General features: G+C 35.0%; 1 protein-coding gene across 1 annotated transcript in view; it reads left to right on the forward strand.

Annotated features, from left to right (window-relative positions):
• Nucleotides 1-20,016, forward strand: part of TUSC3 (tumor suppressor candidate 3) — a gene marked incomplete at its 3' end in the record, with an annotated part of 72,207 nt that overhangs the window by 20,081 nt on the left and 32,110 nt on the right. Inside the window, exon 5 of the mRNA XM_080622876.1 lies at nucleotides 1,946-2,035. Coding sequence (XP_080479002.1) covers nucleotides 1,946-2,035 — 90 coding nt within the window. The remainder of the gene's footprint in view (nucleotides 1-1,945; nucleotides 2,036-20,016) is intronic.

A 20,016-nucleotide genomic window follows, 5' to 3' on the forward strand; every position in this document is an offset into this window, starting at 1 on the left:
GTTAATAGATATTTATCTGTTATAAAGTATATGACTATGTATAAACTGAGGTGGAGTGTTTTTTAAATCTTTCCATATGGAAGAAGATTTGGCCCTAGAAGAATGTAAATTAAGTACAGTAATGGGTAGAGTAACTTTTCATAGAAAACTCACTTTCAGAGAGCCACAGTTTGCGTGCTCTGTTCTCTTTCAGTGCTTTACATTTCAGCTTTTAGCCTTTTAAAACATCTCTTCCACCTCAGTTCTGTTACCCACATTTTCAGTTTCTCCACTTTTGTACTTTCACATAAGCTATCTCCTGTGTGACCAAAATTGCAGTATAAATTTCTAAAACAGTCTGCAAGGCATAGAAATAGCTGTTACCCTTTTCCCAGTAATTGAAACATACACTCTCTTCATTTCTTTGCATATTATTAATTAAAACATAATCCATTTACTAGTAATCACTATCATGATGCTTTCATCTTCCATGTTAATTACTATACTGATATATTAGAAATCCTGCTAAGGGCAAAATGAAACACACCTTGAATATTTCAAGTCAAGAATATGTTCCTAGTATAATTGAAAACTTAACCCTACAACAAAGAGTTATTATTTAACTCGACATGATGTATTTTTTTCATTATTTTCTTTCTATTACAAGGGCAAAAAGTCTCAATTATAACACCACAGTTAAAATTGTTATGTACACATTTCCTAGTATCTTTCCCTTTCTCTCATGTCATGGTTACTCCTCCAGTGTTTATCTCTGGATTTTTGAGAGCATTCATTGGCTTCACTTTGGGGTGTGTGTGTGCTGTGCTGTTAACGCCTTGCAAAGGTTGTTCAAATGATATTGCTAGGGGTGGCAGTGCTGCATTTATGGGGATAAAACCTGCAATAGTTTGCATTTATTTCATTAATGTGTTTGTAAACTTTTTTTTTAAAGAAAACCTCTTAAAGAGTTTTTAATTAACCCTGCTTTAGTTAACCCTCATGGTATTAATCTTTACATTTGTGATGCATCTGCTCAAATCACTATAACTATACTATGCTGGTGGGAATATTTTACAGTAAAAATTAGCATATATGTAAAAACTGTACTTAAATTATTTTGGCGTTTTTGTAAGGATTATCTGTACTGGTAAGCCAGAAAACATATTTAGATGATCCAAGTTTCCCAGTTTTGTTTTTCTCATTTGGTACTCAAGAGATACTGTATTTTCTTCCTTAAGGTATTTATAATGACACTTGCTATGACTGTGATGACATGTAGGTTCTGCAGTTATGACAATATTATATATATAATTCTACAAGAATTGTCTGTTTTTCCAGTTGTCATGCATCCCTAATATAACTTCACACTTCTTTCCACAGGGAATTCCACTTTTCTATCAACTTAACCAGTATTATTTTTCATAGCTAAAATGAATCATAGTCATATAGGACACACAATGAGAATTTCATAAAATGGGGCAGACACTTTTTTCTACAATCGGATTTTTTTTTTCTTATGCTTTTATATATCATTTTGTACACCTGAAAGCAAAAAGATGAGCTAAACATTTGTATTGGATCAGAGGCACAATTAATTTTATGAAAGGCTGTATAAATCTTGAACACTAGTTTGCAGAATATTTGCAATGAATGTCTTTTACTGCTGTGAATGCTTTTTGCCATATAGATGTGGTAATGTGGCAATTCCAAGTGCTTATAACAGCAGGATTCTTTCAAGTGAGATTTTGAAAACCTCTGTCTTGAGCTAACTCATTTTCTAACAGAAGTCATTACGAATTTTATGAGAGCGGCGTAAACCCTATCCTAAAAATCAAATAGAGTTTGATACTGTATCTGGTTACAGAAATAATTATGTATCTAAAACAAGCATCACTAACAGAATGGTTTTCTATTCAATTCTTCTTAGTAAATACATGAGCATATGTTTTTTCTATTTTTTTTCTAGTGTGTTGTATTTGCTATGACATCTGGTCAGATGTGGAATCATATCCGTGGACCCCCATATGCACATAAAAATCCTCAGAATGGACAAGTGGTGAGTTGATTCTTTCATTTTGAGGGGAAATATGATATTGATAGTAATTTCCTACACTGAGTCTACAATTGCAAACAATTGCAGTTTCATGGCACTGAATCACAGTCTGTTGGAGTCTTAAGTCTCCAGCTGCAAGCAGAGTCTGTTTTGGAATTTCAGATGTTTAGATAGTGCCACCATCTTTGATTTGAGAAATGAAATGAGTGGCCGTGTTTTCCAAAATTCTCTCTATCAGGTTCCCAGCTGTAGTGCATGTGTTATAAAAGGTTTGATACCACACAATTTCCACTGCCCAAAGATAAATCGGATTGAATCCTTTTGTAGAAATATGCTCCTTCATTAAGTGAAAACCGAGTTGTTTGGGGTTTGAGTTTTCTTCTTTTCAGGCTTCATTTACACAAACCTTTGAGGTCTGTTACCTTCCTCTTTCTTGAGCATTTTAGTTAGAAAAGGAAATGCAAATATTTTCACATGCTTTGTACCATTTTCCATCACACCTGGAATTTTTCCACTGATCTTTAAGGAATGCTTTTTACTATATGTCTTTATTCCTTCAACTTACATTCTTAATCAGCTTTAATAAGAAGTTACTAATAGTTGACTACTGCCAAAATAAGTTGTACCTCACTACTGCTGACTTTGAAGGAATTCTCTTACTTGCTCCTTCCTGATTGCAAATTACTAAATTAGAGTTCAGAAGAAGAAACTCACTGTCTACCGGGAAGGTAAAGAGGACTTTGGCTGGTTTCTGCCACTATTTGTTATTTACAGCTTTTCAGGCAAGTTGTTGGGATGTAATCTACAAAACTTGCAGTGAACTTAGTAGTCAGGAAGCTTTTTTTGTAACCAGTGTCTTGTTAAGCTATTTTCAGCTTTGGCTATCACTAGTTAAAGGAGACTGCCATATGTGTTAAAGAAACAATGTATTCAAAGCTCCTTTTGTGGCATATCTTAATTGAAGTAGCAAAAAATTATGGTTTGAATTTGATTACTGATGTACTTTTAACAGGAATGTAGCAGTTTATTGATGTCATAAAATGACATGATTCCATCTGTCAACTTTGTTATGCAGAAGTAGAATTGATAATGTAATAAACAATCTCTGTAAAACACTGTTAATAAAAATTAGAATTTTTCATTAGTGCCTTTTAGTATTTATGATACTTTCCTACGGAGTGGCAGAAAGGAGAAATACTGCAAAGAAAAAGCACCATTTGTGACCAATTAGTTTTTACCATATCCAGTTTTGCACACATTGCACTTTTCTTAAATAGCTGTTTCTGAAGTGTACCTTACATTAAGTAATAAAAAAAAAAAATCCCTTCAGTTGTTCCTGAATTTGTGCTATCTTGTCTCAGTTTTCAGAGTGTGAACCCATATCCTATCTGAGTGTCTGTAAAGCTACTAGTTTAAGAGTGTTAGCATACAAAACTAAATAATGAAAATAATGGTAAGGACAGCTTTAAGTTCTGGATACTAATCTGCTGTATTAGTCAGCATACATGCCTTCTTTTCTGATTTTTCTTCAGTATATGACTTCAGGTAAGTTATTTTGTGCCTCTGTTTCACCTGTCTCTCCTTGTTCGTAATGTGTCAGTACTTTTGCCTTCATGAAGCTTTGTCTGTGACAGTAGGTAAAACCAGTCGCAAGATCACCGAGCTGTTGATTTAAGGTATCACTGACCAGTATAGTTGTAACTTAAAGCTCTTATTTTACCAGTATTAGAAGCTTAATAAGCATTCTGTAACACTTGACCTATTTTAAATTGTGGATTTTTTTCAAGTAACACTATTGAACATTTTGCTGTTTCATTTTTCTAGCACTTGTGTATATTCCTGTGAATTTGAAGTCATAGAAGTGCTTATCTAACACTTCTGTGAGATTTATTCAGCCATGATAATTCACTGTAACACCGTTCAGCATTAAGTCAGCAACTGCTGTCTTTATATCTGGATGAAATTTAACTCGTCACTTTCTTTCCAATGTCTAGGATTTATTATCAATTCAAAATTTGCATGCCAATTTTGCACAAGTACTTAATGCTCTGAAACCTTGTTAACAGCCTTATCATGTGAAATTCTGTTTTTTAGGGGAGGCATAGAATATCTCACCAAGCTTAATTGTTTTATTGTTAGCTAATTCTTAGGTTTTTTATTTCATAGGAGTTGATGTTTCAGTTTTGTACTAGCTGTAGAGCCTGATATGCCACCAGAATTTGATAATATGCTGTCTCTATAAACTGTTTCTTGCCTCAGACATCTATTATTTGCTTTGTTCTTGTCATAATTTTAGATGACACCTCATTTATTTTCCTTAAATTCCTATTTTTTCAAAAGATGAGAAGACATTGGTGTGCTTTTCTTAAACAACACTACTTACTAGTGCCAGTATCTTGTACAGTAACATTACCAGTTCTTAAATTTTTTGGCTTGTGCACCAGCACAGAAATGATTCTTTGATTGCCTAAGCTACTTTAATTCTATGATTGTATTCTTTGAATTAAGCTTTTAAACCATAGTTTTGTACTTGTTTGCAATGTGCTCACTTACTGAGGTTATTGCCGTTACTTTTATTCCCCGTTGCCATCAGCTAATTTCAGTTTCTGAAACTGAAAAAAAATACTTTTTTTTTTTGGGTCCACATGTAAGCAGTATCATCTGTTACATAGACAGCTGAAGCACGCAGTGCCATTGTTTGATATTTCAGTTCTGGTTTAGGTTGATGAATCTGGTGCTATTTTGACACATTCTTTCTCTCACATTTCTGGAGTTTTTCATCATTTGCCTCATACCTTTGTTAGGATTAGGCCCTTACTGACTCTGTGACTCTAAAATCTGTACCTGTTTTACTGGGATTGAGAGTGAAAACTGAACATCCCTTTGGTGTCTGTATAAAAACGGTTTTGGGAGAGTTCTGATTTTTATTCAGAGCTTGGTCTGTGATGAGCTGGAGAATGCAATTACATATTTCTGAGCCTCCTGCAGAGGTCGTTCTGCTGTTTAATTGACCGAATAGCAAAGAATTATCATTAGATTTTCATCAGCTTTTAGTGAAATAGCAGTGTATAGGAAAGCTTTGATGTATATCTGTCCCAAGATTAACAGCCATTTTTTTTTATTTGGATACAAATCCTACAATTTTTATTATGCAGTATGCTCAAGACTGCATTTTTAAAATGGTTGAAATTTTGCTATAAAGGAGAACAGGGCAAAGGACAGGCTTGATCTAAAATACTGAATTAAGATGGTTTCCCAAGCTCATAATTTTCTTTCCTTCTCTGAGAAGAAATTATTAAATGTTGGAAAAGTTTTTGTGTGAAAAGAAAAATACGATATTTTTGTTGCATAATAGATGGTTTTCGTATATAAGATGATGCTTATTATCCACATGAAATGGGAAATGGTGTTATTTGCCACTATATGAATTGGATTTTGGGGTGGTTTTTTACATCTTATATTTTAAAAACTTGTTAAAATTGCCTAAGCATAAGACAAATTACATCCTTTTGAAGCAATTTATACCTGTGTTGCAGATCTTTCAAATAGAACACCTTGTAATATCAGATCAAGTAAGTCATTCAGTTGTGGAGTTTATTCAGCTTTTTTTTTTCCCTAATTTCACAGTTCTGTAACTACTTTATTTGGGAGCAGTCTCTAAAATACCACTTTTCAGATGGTCCTGCTGGTACGGGTATGTGGTAGTCTATGATTCTGAAGTTAAATGAAAAATATATTTCACTGCTTAGCATCGCTTTTGCATTTGTCAATGCAAAATTAAGGTACTGTGAGAAATTTATGCTTAGAATATTGAGGTTCTTAATTCACATTAGTCCTCTACTGGTAAGCAGGACTAAGTGACATTTATTCAAGAATATTCTCTGTGTTTTCTGACATGACTTTTTCATATGGTTCTAATTAAAATAAACTGAACTGTTTCTTGGAACCGTTTTAAAGAATGACTCTCCCTTTCTCAGTAAGTCACAGTAAATACATTGTCCTGTTGGCTTTAATCTATCTAGGGTAACGTTTGAAGTACATTTCACCAAGATTGTATTTGTAATGCCTGATGCTTCGGAAAGTAGATACATTTCTTGGTGGTAGTTTCAATATACACAAAACTCACTTTACTGTGTGATTTATTATTATATAAAAAAAAGTTCATACAGGTTTTTATATCAGTATCTAACATAAGTTATCCAGATTGATGTCACTTTTACTACAGCAATATTTTGGTGCATCTCTTGACAATAATCATAGAATCATAGAATAGTTAGGGTTGGAAAGGACCTTAGGATCATCTAGTTCCAACCCCCCTGCCATGGGCAGGGACACCCCACACTAAACCATGCCACCCAAGGCCTCATCCAACCTGGCCTTGAACACTGCCAAGGATGGAGCACTCACAGCCTCCCTGGCCAGCCCATTCCAGCGCCTCACCATCCTTACAGTAAAGAATTTCTTCCTTATATCCAATCTAAACTTCCCCTGTTGAAGTTTGAACCCGTTACCCCTTCTCCTGTCACAGCATCCATGCCCAGCATCCTTGTAGGCCCCCTTCAGATACTGGAAGGCTGCTATGAGGTCTCCACGCAGCCATAATCACAACCATAGTGCTATTGAGAATACTTCTTAGTATTTTATCGGAATAGCCATTTTTTTATGTTAATATGCTTGATGGAAATAAGTGGGTTATTTATGTTATAACCATATTTAATGAAATGGCTTTCCTGTGGTTATCAAAGCAGTGAGTCTATTTAGAAGCTGCAATTAGTAAAGGGTTTCTCAAGCCTTTAAATTGAACTTACATCTTGATTTAGTAAAAAGTCTGAACAATTGGCAGTGTCAGATGTAGAACTAGTATAAAACAATCTTAATTCTGGTAATAGATCAGTACTAACAAATGGGCAGCATCTTATCTAAACTACTGTTGGGAAAATTATTAATGTCTAAGATACCTGTGCTAATTTTTGATATTGTAAGAGTGATTGTAACTTGTATTTCAGTAACTCTGTATAACATGTTTCTACCTTGGCATTGGAAAAGAAGAACCTTGCACAATATTTTGTATCCTTTTCTATTGTTGGAAGAAATAGAGGTAGGTAAGTGGTCATGACAGAAGAGTTGCTTAGATGAGGCATTAGAACCTCTAAATTCTTAAACTGGTCAATTCTTGAAGCATACATGCTGTAAAAGTTCAGATAGCACCTTGGTATTGCAAGCGCTGCAGCTTTGGCTGAGCAAAGATGGAAGAGCTCCTGTCAACTAAAATTTTATTTTAGACAAATAAGTAGGCAAAAAGTCTATCATGATAAAATCCAATAAAATAAAATAGTGCTATATTTTAGTTGCTGTTTGTAACAACAGAAGTCCAATTTTAATTCACTTATACCATTTTCAAATAGCAAACACTTCCCAACCCCCCCCCATTTTGCTAATTGTAGATGGTCTCCTAGAAGCAATTTGGTCTCATTTGAATGAAGAACTGTTTTGTACTCAATAGTTCTTTTTGTGTCAGAAGTCGGAGAGACCTCAAATATGTGAAATTGTGAAACATCTTAGGATAGAATGATAATGCCACACAGAAAAATAATGTGTTCTTAAAACAGAGGAACAGTATGATAATAAGGGAAAAATCTGTTCATGTTCTGTTATTATTCAAACAAGAGACATTGTCTTAAATTCTGCTTGAGTGCCAGGTAGGAATCTAGTTTTATTGAGTTCCTGGTCTTTAGTGGTTGTGTAGATGTTAAAAAGTAAGAGCCTTCTCTAATAAAATAAATTTGATGGAAAGGTACCTCTGATGATCTCTAGTCCAGCTGCTTGTTCAAAGCTGGTCAGGTTGCTCAGGACTTTGTCTAAGCAAGTTTTGGAAGTCTTCATGGATAGAGGTTCCCCAACCTGTTCCAGTGTTTCACCATCCACATCGTTCTTTCAATTGTACAATCAAGGTAAATTTTATCCTTCTCTTCAGTAAAAGCTGATTTACCTGCATTCTTGATTAGAATAAACACTGACTTTAATAAAATTAGACTTAGCCAAGCAGTACACCTTTTCAGAGCTCCTGACAGCATACGTTTGCTTAAGTGGCACTAGTACTATTATGATATCACTACTATATCCACACTGGAAATGAGAAAACGTTAAACCTGGAGCAGTCATAGAGATTTTCCTCTGTATAGATTCTGTTCTCTGAATAGAGCTGTACAGGCTTTCTTCCTATAGCTATTAAACAACTTAACCATGTCTGTTTTCTTCTATAATCTTACGAGTTTTTACAAGAGAAGAAAGATTTTACCTATTTTCCCTATTGCTCAACACTTTAGATGGATATGTTGTGAATCTTTCCTATTCCCTGCAGAAAGATAATTTGTAGTACACGGGTTGCTTTTGCTGAAGTAAAATTTCAGCAGCTGGGAATTGTTTTGTGAATTACTAAGCAAGCATCAACATATTTTCTATCATGCAGACCGTTATAGAGACCTGGTGCAATTTTCCTTTGGAGAGCTTTTGCTTCTCCATATAGTTTTGCTAGTAAGCTCTACTGCTGTCATTTCAGTGTAACAGATCAGATTTCTCTTTTGCCTGTGAATAATGTCAAGAAAAAGAATATGCATTTGAGTGACATCATGTAAATGAAGCAGCATACTTCAGACAGTCCTTCATGAACTGGTTTACTCATCCACTCTGGTTCAGACAGAGACCTCTACTGAGGTTGATCTGGTCTTTAAATGATTTAAGGACATCTTGTATCAAGATGATGCACAGAAGTGTGTTAAGGACCAGATTTAATGTACATCACATTTTCTTAGTATTCAGTGCTTACAGAATGAAATTTTTATATTTGTTGGACCGTAGTTCTTTTCTACATGTTTGTACTGAAAAAAAGAAGACATTTTGCACTGTCCCCTTTAAAAGGTAATATTTCTATGAAAGCTATTTAAGGCTGGAATGCTTTAGGTACAGTAAAAATTATAAAGACCTCTTTACTGAAGGTCTTGCAAATCTAAGTTTTGAGCAATAAAGAAAAACATGAAATAACCTCCTTCATGTTCACAGGTCCTGAGGTCACTTAGCAAAGTAGAATGCTCCACATGAATAGAAAATAGCATTATCATTTAAAAGAGGAAAGGTATCTGCATTTACCAGCGCTGCATACTTCTAATATGGGTCAATGGAATGAAAGAAGAAACTGGTCTATGACTTTTTTTTTTCTTTTAATAATCACTGTTCTAAAAATCATTCCAAACAAAGAAATGTTCATGTGCCTTTTGCACATCCTTAATTATGTAGTTCATACTAATCATCTTGAGTAATCCGTGTCAGGTAAAAGAAGGCATTATTCCATAGTTTTTTCTGTGTCTAAATACCAGAGTCCTAGAACTAAACTTGAAATTATTTTTTCAATTATTATTATTTGCCTATAGACAGAGAGCACTTCAATGAATGGTATAATGAATGAATAAACACCATCTGATCTTGTCAGATGCTGTCATTTAAGATAATACTAACGCTGGAAATAGGGGGAAAAAGACACAGATTGTTTTCAGAACACAAGTAGGTATACTCCCATTAAAATGTTTTGTATGTAAAAGCAAAACTTTAAAATTGAGCTCTGGAAAAGTGCAGAAATATTTGGGCATAGTAGTGCTCGCAGAACTGGAGAGAATTTTGTCAGTGTCAGCTGCTTCACCTTCTGAATGTGCATTTAACTAGAAATATGCTACAGTAAGTGGAAATAATGCAAGCATTAGATCAGCTGCACAATTTAAGAATGGATTTTAAGAATTGATTTGTGAACCTAATTGAATTAAACTCATGCTGTTAGTCATTTACTATCCCAGCAATTGATCACTTGCATTATTATTAATTATCTCTGGAAAATACATGACCATAAGGACATGATGGGAATGTATATGCCACTTTAGGCAGTCCTTAAAGAGGGACCAAAGTGTGTTTGTACTATGGTCTGTCCACTGTATTCCTCTCATCCCTTAAAAACATCACATTAAATTCAGGCAGATGTTTTGCAAACCTTGAGTAATTGGAAAAATAGAAACAGTACAGATTAAATTTGCATTTTTTTCTTTTTTTTCTCGTGTTTAATTTCCTGTTTCCCTAACCCTACTACTACTACAGAACAAATAATTGAACCACTTCCAGACAAGCTTCTTTAAAGCTGAGAAAAAGATTCTAGAAAGAACAGACTAGGGAAACATTCAAACCACAACAAACACACAAACAAAACACACACACACACACACAAAACAACAACCAACCAAATAAATAAAACCAGAAACCACTTCCAGCAGAATCTGGGATTTTACTTTTATAGGTGACCAGTACCCGTCTGATGATACATTTAATATCTTTAAAATGAGCCTCTTTTGAGTGGAACTTACTTCTTTTGAGACTTAAATAATACTGTAAGATTAGGTTATTAATATAAGTATACTATAAAGTCCAAGTGCATAATACTGGCTTGAGGTTTTTTTCCTTCTCTTTTGCCCCTTTATTTTATTTGCTTTTGGCCATCTACGCTGTTTTAGCTCTGATCCAGCAAAGAACATGAATGCTTAATTCATAATGCATGAGTACACAGTAGTGGGAGGGCCCTTGTACATTGTCCACTCATGAGCAAAATACAACTTATCAGAATCTTACTTTAAGATTTTGTTAGCAGACTTGTTTTACAGTGGTGTTCTGCCACCTTTTTATTCAAATTAAACTTTTAATTATTGGGTGGATTGCAGATGCAATACTTTTTACCTTGATTTTGACCTTAATTTTTTTATAGGCATATCACATTAATGAATCATATTCAGCCCATACTTACATAGTGTATCCTTTTTTCCTAGCTGAGTTCTTTTCAGATAATGAGAGCATAATTTGTGGAAATCCTTCAGTCTTTTGAAGTGTATAACCTTCATTTCTTCCCATGTAATGTGGTGGTTTTTCCTTGTTTCCTTTCTGGCATCAACTGAATTCATTAGTACCAGTTTTTGAACTCAAGTCATCAACTTGAAATGTAATAAATTAGACCCAAGATCTAGAGTTCCTTTATGTGTTTTTAAACAGCCTATTCTGTCTCCCATTGAGCCAGTTATTCAACCTGCTTATAGTGCTTGTTCCAAACCCATTTTTCTCCTGCTTTATGTGTAACAATGAGAGGATTAATTATCTTGAGAAAGAGATTATGCCTGATGAATCTGGTATGTATCTCTTTGCAATAAGTGTGCTGTATTTCATCTAATTTTTAATGTTTCTTCGGATGTTTAATTGCTCTTTATTTCAAAATTTATTCAGAGGCATTTCATGTTATTGAAATCTAACTTCCTTCTATCCAGAATTTGTTTAGTTTCTATTTATGCTGTTCTAAAGGCTTTCACTAACATAATTAGATGGAGTTGGCTAGAATGCATACATTAAAAAAATAAATAAAAATTGTGACTGGGCTGTAATATTTATGTACTAGTTTTGGAGTTCTGCTTTTGAGTTTCCATCATTTTTTTTCCCTTCATTTTTTGATGTGACAATGGTGCATTGTCAGCTGTGTACCCTTATATTCCTTTTATTTGTTACAAGCATTGCTTAACACAGAATTCAGATATTGGGTTATTACCACACTTTAGTGCATATTAACTTATTTGCATGTTCTCTTTTAATGGCTGAAATATCAGCTATCTGTGTTCATTTCATTTGCAGGGCCACTTCTTCTTAACTCCTGACAACTTTCATTTTATCACTGACCTTCCTGACCTTTTAATAGGGAAACGTGTTTGCTAGTCAGTCTCTTTTTCCATTCTTTCCAAACTCTTATTGTTCATTATATTCCATTCAGGAATCCTTCTCTGAAAGGTGACTATTTATTTATAAGATGTGTGGGATACATATTTAAGGTAGCTTAAGAAATTTAAACTGTTAGTCTCTGACTCATTCAGTTCACCAATTTTTTCTATTGTAGATGACTTCTCATTATTTTTTTATTTCAGTTGAACTCCTTTGAAATGTAAAAATCTCAAATTGAAAATTGCAAATGTGTCATTATTAATCTTTCAGTTTAATTTCTGAATCAACTCAGGTAATTTTATCCAAAATTATTTTATCCTTCCTGGATCTTTATAGTGCCCTTAAAATATTACTGCTTCTTGTTGAACCAGTCAATAAATAAAGATAGAATCTGCTAGGTGTCACATACCAATCATTGAGGTCTGCTGTTAGCGGTATCTGTTTCAGTTCTGTGTAGAAAATTAGTCTTCAATCTACCAGGAGGAGTTCTTTTTCTGAATGCTTTTTGGTTCAACTTTGTAATATCCTTCTCTGTGAGTGGGGTCTAAATTCTCTCTTGACCTGCTGTCTTCCTCCAAAACCTGAAGTGTTCACTGAAGCTCAGCCTATTTTTTCGTTTCCATTTTTCTGGGTTCACCTGCATTAGTGCTTAATTCAGATAAGGGGTGCTCTTTTGAAGCCCATGCCACCTTTATTCCCACCTTCTGTGCTTTGGTTCGTGCTACACAGGGCACATGAGCTGTGATCCTTCTGCATGAAATGAAGCCAGATGGTGGACTCCAGGAGTTCAGCCAGTACCGTCCAAGCTGCTACCAGTTTGTTCAGGCTATTGGACAAAATAGGAGCTAGTGTGAAGTAGAACCACTGGAGATATGTGCAGTGTGGATATTGGATTTGGAGAATTGATATGCACTACTCAATAATGTAAACATAACCTTTGAGTCACCAGCAGGTCAACATAAGCATCTTTGCATTAGTAATGGTGGTATTCTTCCAATCAAATTTTGAAATTTGTTCTGTTATGAGGGGTGATGTTGAGCAGGAAGCTCTGTTTCCATGAAGACGTTTCAGCACAAATATATATCTGATAGCCCTATTCCTAAGAGGTGTGTCTTACATTTTACCAGGCATATTCTGGTACTGGATCATCAAATGAATGTAAATGTATTTCCTGCTAATATGTGTGTGTGTGTGTGTGCATGTGTGTATATATATGCTGCACCAGCTACTAAGAAGGAGGAAAAAATGACTGCTACTGCTGAACCCAGGACAGTATGTTTATATACACATATATACATCAACGAAAGCTACATAGAGCTAAAAAGCTTTTGGTCCTGTCTGCTTTCGTCTTAGTAGCTCTGTACTGATCTTTTCTCTATTTCTTGAAAAGACCAGACCTGAGAATGTAGACTTAAGTGCTTTTCTGCCTGCTTTGCTTTTATACTTTTAAGGCTTTGCTAGATTATATGTCAGATGAAGGAATGTATAATGAACTTTCTACCATATTTTTAAGAATTAAATGCCACTTTTATCATGTTTTTGATATGCTATGAGAATAATTTCTTAATATGCTATGAGTATAATTTTCTTGTATTTAACAGTTCATATTATAGAAATACTTTTATAACCTCTTATTTATGGCTTCCAAATGCAATATTCAGTCCTTTAATATTTTTGTAACTCTCTACAATGCTCTTGAAATTTGAGTAGATGTACATATTGAAGTTGATATTTAGATACTAGACATAAACCATTAAAAAGTGCAATCTTTTAGCAGAACTAACAGATGCCTTGGTCTGTATAGATTTATTTCCTAGTTGCAATACATCATCTTTTCATTTCAGTCCTATTATTCCTGACTATTTTATTTTAATTTGACAAGGTAAAAAGGAACCCAACCAACCAAACAAAAAAACACAAGAAAAAGAGTGTAACACTTTCAAACATACAGGAGTTTCGTTTCAGCATTTACCCCAAAATAATGCATTTCTCAAGAGTTTGCAGAAAAGGATTGCTGGCTGGTATTAAAACCACCAGTTTCAAGGGAGACAAAAGAATAACCTTCAAACTTTTTCTGACTTTGTCTCTTATCAGTCATGCAAGTGTCGGAGTCATAATGCAAATACTCAAGAAGGCTTTGAATTGTCAATAGAAGCTTCCTCTTTGAGGTTATATTTGCTGGAACAGAAGAGATAACACTATTATCAGTGGTTTTATAGTGTAGCCAATTTCTCATTGCATGTACTGAAGTGCAGTTTTAATACAGTTTAGATATTACTGTAATGATAAACATGTCAGACTGTTGAATGTTTCCGTAAGTCCTGATACAGTATGAAATTCCACTCTGGTCTCTGTCAGAGATTTTTATGAGAATTTTGTGGAAAAAAAAAAGTAGTTTTCAAACACATTTCTAACTTCCCTTTTGGGAAAATAAAATTAAATATGCATTTCTTTGTGGTATGTGTGCTGAATTGTCAGCCAGTTGGAACTTCAGAATTTAGCACTGGAATGTAAATACACAAAATAAAAGCTAGCACACTGTATAACATACAAATACATTGCAAGCTATTTATGATCGCTGTAGTACAAATTTTTATGCTTTTTTTTTTTTTAATCAGGCATTCAAGTGCTGGGTTTTAACTGCTGGCTATGTGAATTGGTTTGAACTGTTCATGATCTTGTTACTTCTGTATATTGTATTTTTTTTCTGTGGGCTAGGTAATGCACAAAATCTCAATGTATTCAATAGTACTGTAGAAATTCTTGTATAAGAATAATGTACAAAGTGTCCAAAGACTGGCATCTACAGGAGAGTAATTAGGATATTTGTTGTTCAGCTTTTCTGCTGTAGAAGGTAATATTTTCTTTTCCCCTTAATGTATGTGAAAGGCTGTCTTCAAAGTTCCAGATACATAGGGAAATAAAGGAACTCTATATTTATATAAATACATATTTATATTTATATTTATATGTATTTATCTACATAAGGAAATAAAGGAACTTTATTTAAAGCACTCCAAGCACAGGTTATTCTTTCCTACAATATCACAGACTTTTTAAAAGGAAATTATTATGCCTTTAAGATAGCCAAACAGTTGTCATCCATATTTGAAGTTGCTCTTAGTTTTTTGTTAACCAGCTTAGCTTACCTGTTTTGAAGGATGTCATAAATGAAAAGCAAGGAACCTATGTGTTGAATCTGGAATTACTATTAGGACCGAGACTGAAATATATGGAAATATCTGGAATGACCTCCCTCCAGGAGTATAGCATCATTCTTTTCCACTGATTGTAATCAGCATTTTCTGAAAATGGGATGTGGAGTTCAACATAGATTAAAGAATAGCACTAGCAAGTATTTTATAGCAAACATTGCAAAATTAGTCATATATCAAGCAATGTGGGGAAAAAATAGCCTTGTTCATTCTTGGTTGTAGATGGTCTTGTTAAATAGGATTGCTTTGGCTCTCTAATGTTTGACATTTTTACATTTAATGTAAAAAGAAAAGGCTTGTATCAATACTGATATGAAGTCACACCAGTTTTAAGTCATTGGTGTACAGAACTGGTCACCTCTATTAAAGGATTATCGGAAGCTGGCGCAGATCATACCAAAAGAACATGAATTTGTTTGTGACCATTAATCTGTGACTATGACAATAGAGTTAAACCTGAAGTTGCCTGAAAATTTGCTATAAAGTATTTACGAGGATTCCTGACTAGATATTTATATTTTTCAGTTTCCAGAGTTGCTTGCGAATTTTAAAAGTACATTTCTACTAGCTTGTAACAGGTATTTTTATTGTGGATTCTTTATCCCTACTTCAAGAAATATGTAACAGAGTGGGAGGAGTGGATATGAGGGTAAAAGAAAAATCCACCTAATAGCTAAAGTGAAGCTTTAGCTTGTTTAAAAAATTGGTTAAATATAATAGGCTAGCTATAAAAACTTTCGTATGCATGTGCAAAGGTGTCTGTGTGCATGTATACTTACATATCCTTATGCAAGTACATGGTTTATAATTTTGTGGCTTTATGGCCAGTATTGGCATTCTACCTATTACTTTTAGATCTTAAATTGTAATATTTTGGTGAGGCTCCAGTGTACCTTTATTTCATTCCTTTAGTCATTATTTATGTTTGTGTTGTTGCTGCTGACCCGTTGCTTCATTACCATAATTTTTATCCAGAGTAACTCGATATCAGTGTATTTATTTTTTTCTTTGGTTCTTATAGTCTCTTTACATGCTCCAGCACCTCTCTGTTTATTGCTGATTCTGAACTTCTAGACTATATTCCTGAAAACGTGGAAACAGCATTCAGATACATGAACTCTTTGCCACGTAGATGAAGATATGGTCATGGTTTAACCTGGCAGGTAACTCAGCACCATTCAGCCGCTTGCTCACAATTCCCCTTTCCCCTCTCTGGGAAGGATGGGGGGAATCAAAAGAATGTAAGCCACATGGTTTTTATAGGGAAAGCTACTAGGAAGAAAAATAACTGTTACAGCTGAAACCAGGGCAAAATATTATTGAAATAAGATAAAAAAACGTTTCTGAAGTACATACTTTTAATAAAGAAGGAAGCTTACACCTTAGAGCTATGAGGTCTAAAGCTTTTGGTTTGCTAGTATTTTCTATTCCTTATGTTCTAGAAAGCTGATAAAAGTCTACAAGTTGATGGTTCTGTCAGCTTAGTTCCAGGGCTGGATTTTTTTATTGGAATTGTTTTTTGTAGGGGTTTTGTTTCTGTGGAATCAGCACAAGGAACGTTCTCATAGCCATAGGCAGTGCAGTACGTAGTTACTCTTGGGTAAAACAATGACATGCCTCTTTCAGGTCTTTCTTTAACCAAGATCTATGGCAAAAACGGCAACAAATTCCAGTCAGCTTGTTTTCTTAATATGTGGGCTCTATGTAACTACTTCTTGGTTTTGATGGGCTTGGATCTCCATGAAAACTAGTAAAAACTGAAGGGAAGTTATGTAGGAGGGGAAAAACATTATTGAGTTATCCTGTGTTCTAGCAATTACATTTCATAGGTTGTAAGTTTCTTTATGATACACTTAATAAAATATAAATAAAATCTTTAATTCTTAAAGATACCATGTCATCTTTGGAAGCAGTTTAAAGAACACATGGAGTGCATCAGAGACATGTAGTAAGTACTTCATTTATATTGAATTAACTTTCAAGCTAATTTGTTTAATTTACATTGCAGAATATTGTTTAATTTACACTGAAAGGCAATGGACAATGTGAGCTTTTAAAAGGGGGAGACAAAGGATGAGGAGGTTTAACATATCACAGCTGTATGATGCCAGGATGAGTAGTTAAAGCTTGTTGCAGAAGTTTAAGTATTGCATTATTCAACTGAAAGTTACATTGTATGGAATGGACAAGGCACACATTTAATGAATTAAAAGACTGCTTACTACTTAAAAGTTTTTTAACAGGGAGACATCAGTAAGGAAGACTTTTTGGGGGACTTGTGTTTCCTAGTAATCTAGACACTAACAGTAACCAGGGAATTAAAGAGAAACTTTTGAAATAAAAGGACTTGGTTCGAAAATAAGCATGAAGGAAGAACGAGAATTTATATCAGTGGGGAAGGGCCTTGGAGGGAGAACAGAGCAGCAGTAGCAACTAGCTTTCCCACTGCTGGAAATGACCCCACTGGCAATATGACACTGCCTGGGCCTCTTCCTCAGATGCTGCACATAGAATCATAGAACAGTTAGGGTTGGAAAGGACCTTAAGATCATCTAGTTCCAGCCCCCCTGCCATGGGCAGGGACACCCCACACTAAACCATGCCACCCAAGGCCTCATCCAACCTGGCCTTGAACACCACCAAGGGTGGAGCACTCACAACCTCCCTGGGCAACCCATTTCAGTGCCTCACCACCCTCTCAGTAAAGAATTTCTTCCTTAGATCCAATCTAAACTTCCCCTGTTTAAGTTTGAACCCATTACCCCTTGTCCTGTCACTACAGTCCCTGATGAAGAGTCCATCCGCAGCATCCTTGTAGGCCCCCTTCAGATACTGGAAGGCTGCTATGAGGTCTCCACGCAGCCTTCTCTTCTCCAGGCTGAACAGCCCCAACTTTCTCAGCCTCTTTTCATACGGGAGGTGCTCCAGTCTCCTGATCATCCTGGTGCCTGGATCTAGCTAGTACGCTGAAAGTATAGAGCTGCACATAGCCTGTGTCTAGCTAGTATGCTGATAGTATAGAATGTAATAATAGGAACTCAGACATTAGTTTGTGGGATGTTTTTACTGGTGTGTGCATCAGTGGATTGTAGGGAGCTTCATGGATATACATAAAAGTGACAGCTCTTTACGTTGTTGGGGAGATGTGTATGAACAGGGGAAACTGTGTCTGGAATCCCTGATTTCAGTAGAATGTGACCAGCAGGGGCTTTTTTTCATCAAGGTTCTTGAGATCTTGGGAACTGAAAAATAGTAAGCATGATTTCTCTATTTGGCAAACTAATAAATACGTGACTATATATGTCACATTAGAGAGTACAACATGGCAATATGAAGAAGTCTTGAGTCCTATGTCCAAGTTCCTTAAAGGTGTCAACAGGAATGAGAGAACTGCTGCTGACAATCCACTTGAACTGATGGAGGTTTTGTCATCAAATAGGTTTGCAGAAGTTACAGAATGAGGTCTTGTAAGTTCTTCTGATGAATTAATAAGGAACTGGTAGGTGTAAATTACCACTTTTCAAGGTGAAAGGAAATCAGTGCTATTTCATATGGGTTTATGTTATGACCTTTGCTATTTACTGTTCATCCCTTTTCAAGGTCTTGACAGTTTGCTGTTGGCCTTAGGTTATTTGAAAGAATAAAGAGAAGGGCCAGCTATGAAGAAGTATAGTTGGAGTTCTGTGCTGAAAAGCTGTGCCAGAATGTTATCTGCCATTTTATTACTCTGTTGGAAGTAACTATAAAGTGATGTAAATAAAAAAGCAGGTCGTGTATTTCCCTATAAAACTAAAATGTCTGTAAAATGACTGGCTGTTAGCAGGCTATTTCTGTTCAGGAGTAAGGGGGTTTGAGGGGTTTTTTTGTGGCTTTTTTTTTTTGTTGTTGTTCTTTTGTTTCAGAATAGCATCAGCAAAGTAACCTCGAAATACTCAGTGGGCAAAAGACAAAACAACGTTTAGAATTATTAGGAGAAGAAACCACATTAAATGCTATAAATTCTGTGTTTTATGCTCAGCTTAAATACAGTCTCGAAAAAGCTCAGGAAATGACACAAGGTGAACTAAAGTATAGAGTGCTTCTGTAGAAGGAATGGTAACAGGCTGATTGAGTGACGTGTGTTAAATAATGACTGACATGGAGAGAAGCATGAAGGGAATAATTTCTAATTCAAATTAAATTTGAAGGTAACATTTTCAAATAAAATGCTTCTACATATTAGCTATGGAACTCTTTTGCTGCAGTTTATTGCACATACTAAAAGTTTACAGTTTTCAAAAAACTGTTGGACAAATTTATAGCTATTAGAACCCCTTCAAGGTGGTATTTACAAGGTAATCTGCCTAAAAACCAGGAATGTGCCTTGTGAGGCAATGTCTCAGGGAGAGACTTAAAGGGATCGAAGATCATAACCTCAACATAAATATTAAACTGTAATGTCGTTAATAGCATCTATCTTTGAGTATGTGAAAAGACTATCAGGTGCAAAGTTATTTCTCCTTTGTCTGCAGCATTTAATAAAATAATAGAATAAGATTTGACTGAAAATGTCTTAAGTGTGCATACTCCAAGAGATATGAAAATACTGGAAGTATTGTCACAAGAATAACGATTTTCTGCAGTTGGTCATTAAAAAGAAACTAGTGGACTCGTACATTGTAAGATTGAAGAGTCTTCTGTGTAGTCTTGCTAGAACTGTCTTTTTGTCATGTTGGAATGCCCTCATCATTCATATGATGTGTATACTGGTTTGCATTCTTTGGAGTTAGCCAAATGTAAAGAGAAAGGGAAAATGAGATGTGGACTGATAGGGAGCAATACATAGTCCTGATAATACATGCAGTTGTAATGCATGCCAGCTATTCAGATTAGTTTTTGAGGGAATACGGATCACTGGTGATGGATTCTTAATGATTCTTAATGGTTCTTAGTGACTTCTTTGCCTCAGTCTTCACTGGCAAAGTCTCTGACCGCACCACC

Source organism: Psittacula echo (assembly GCF_963264785.1).
Source record: "Psittacula echo genome assembly, chromosome: 1".
Lineage (NCBI taxonomy): Eukaryota > Metazoa > Chordata > Aves > Psittaciformes > Psittacidae > Psittacula > Psittacula echo.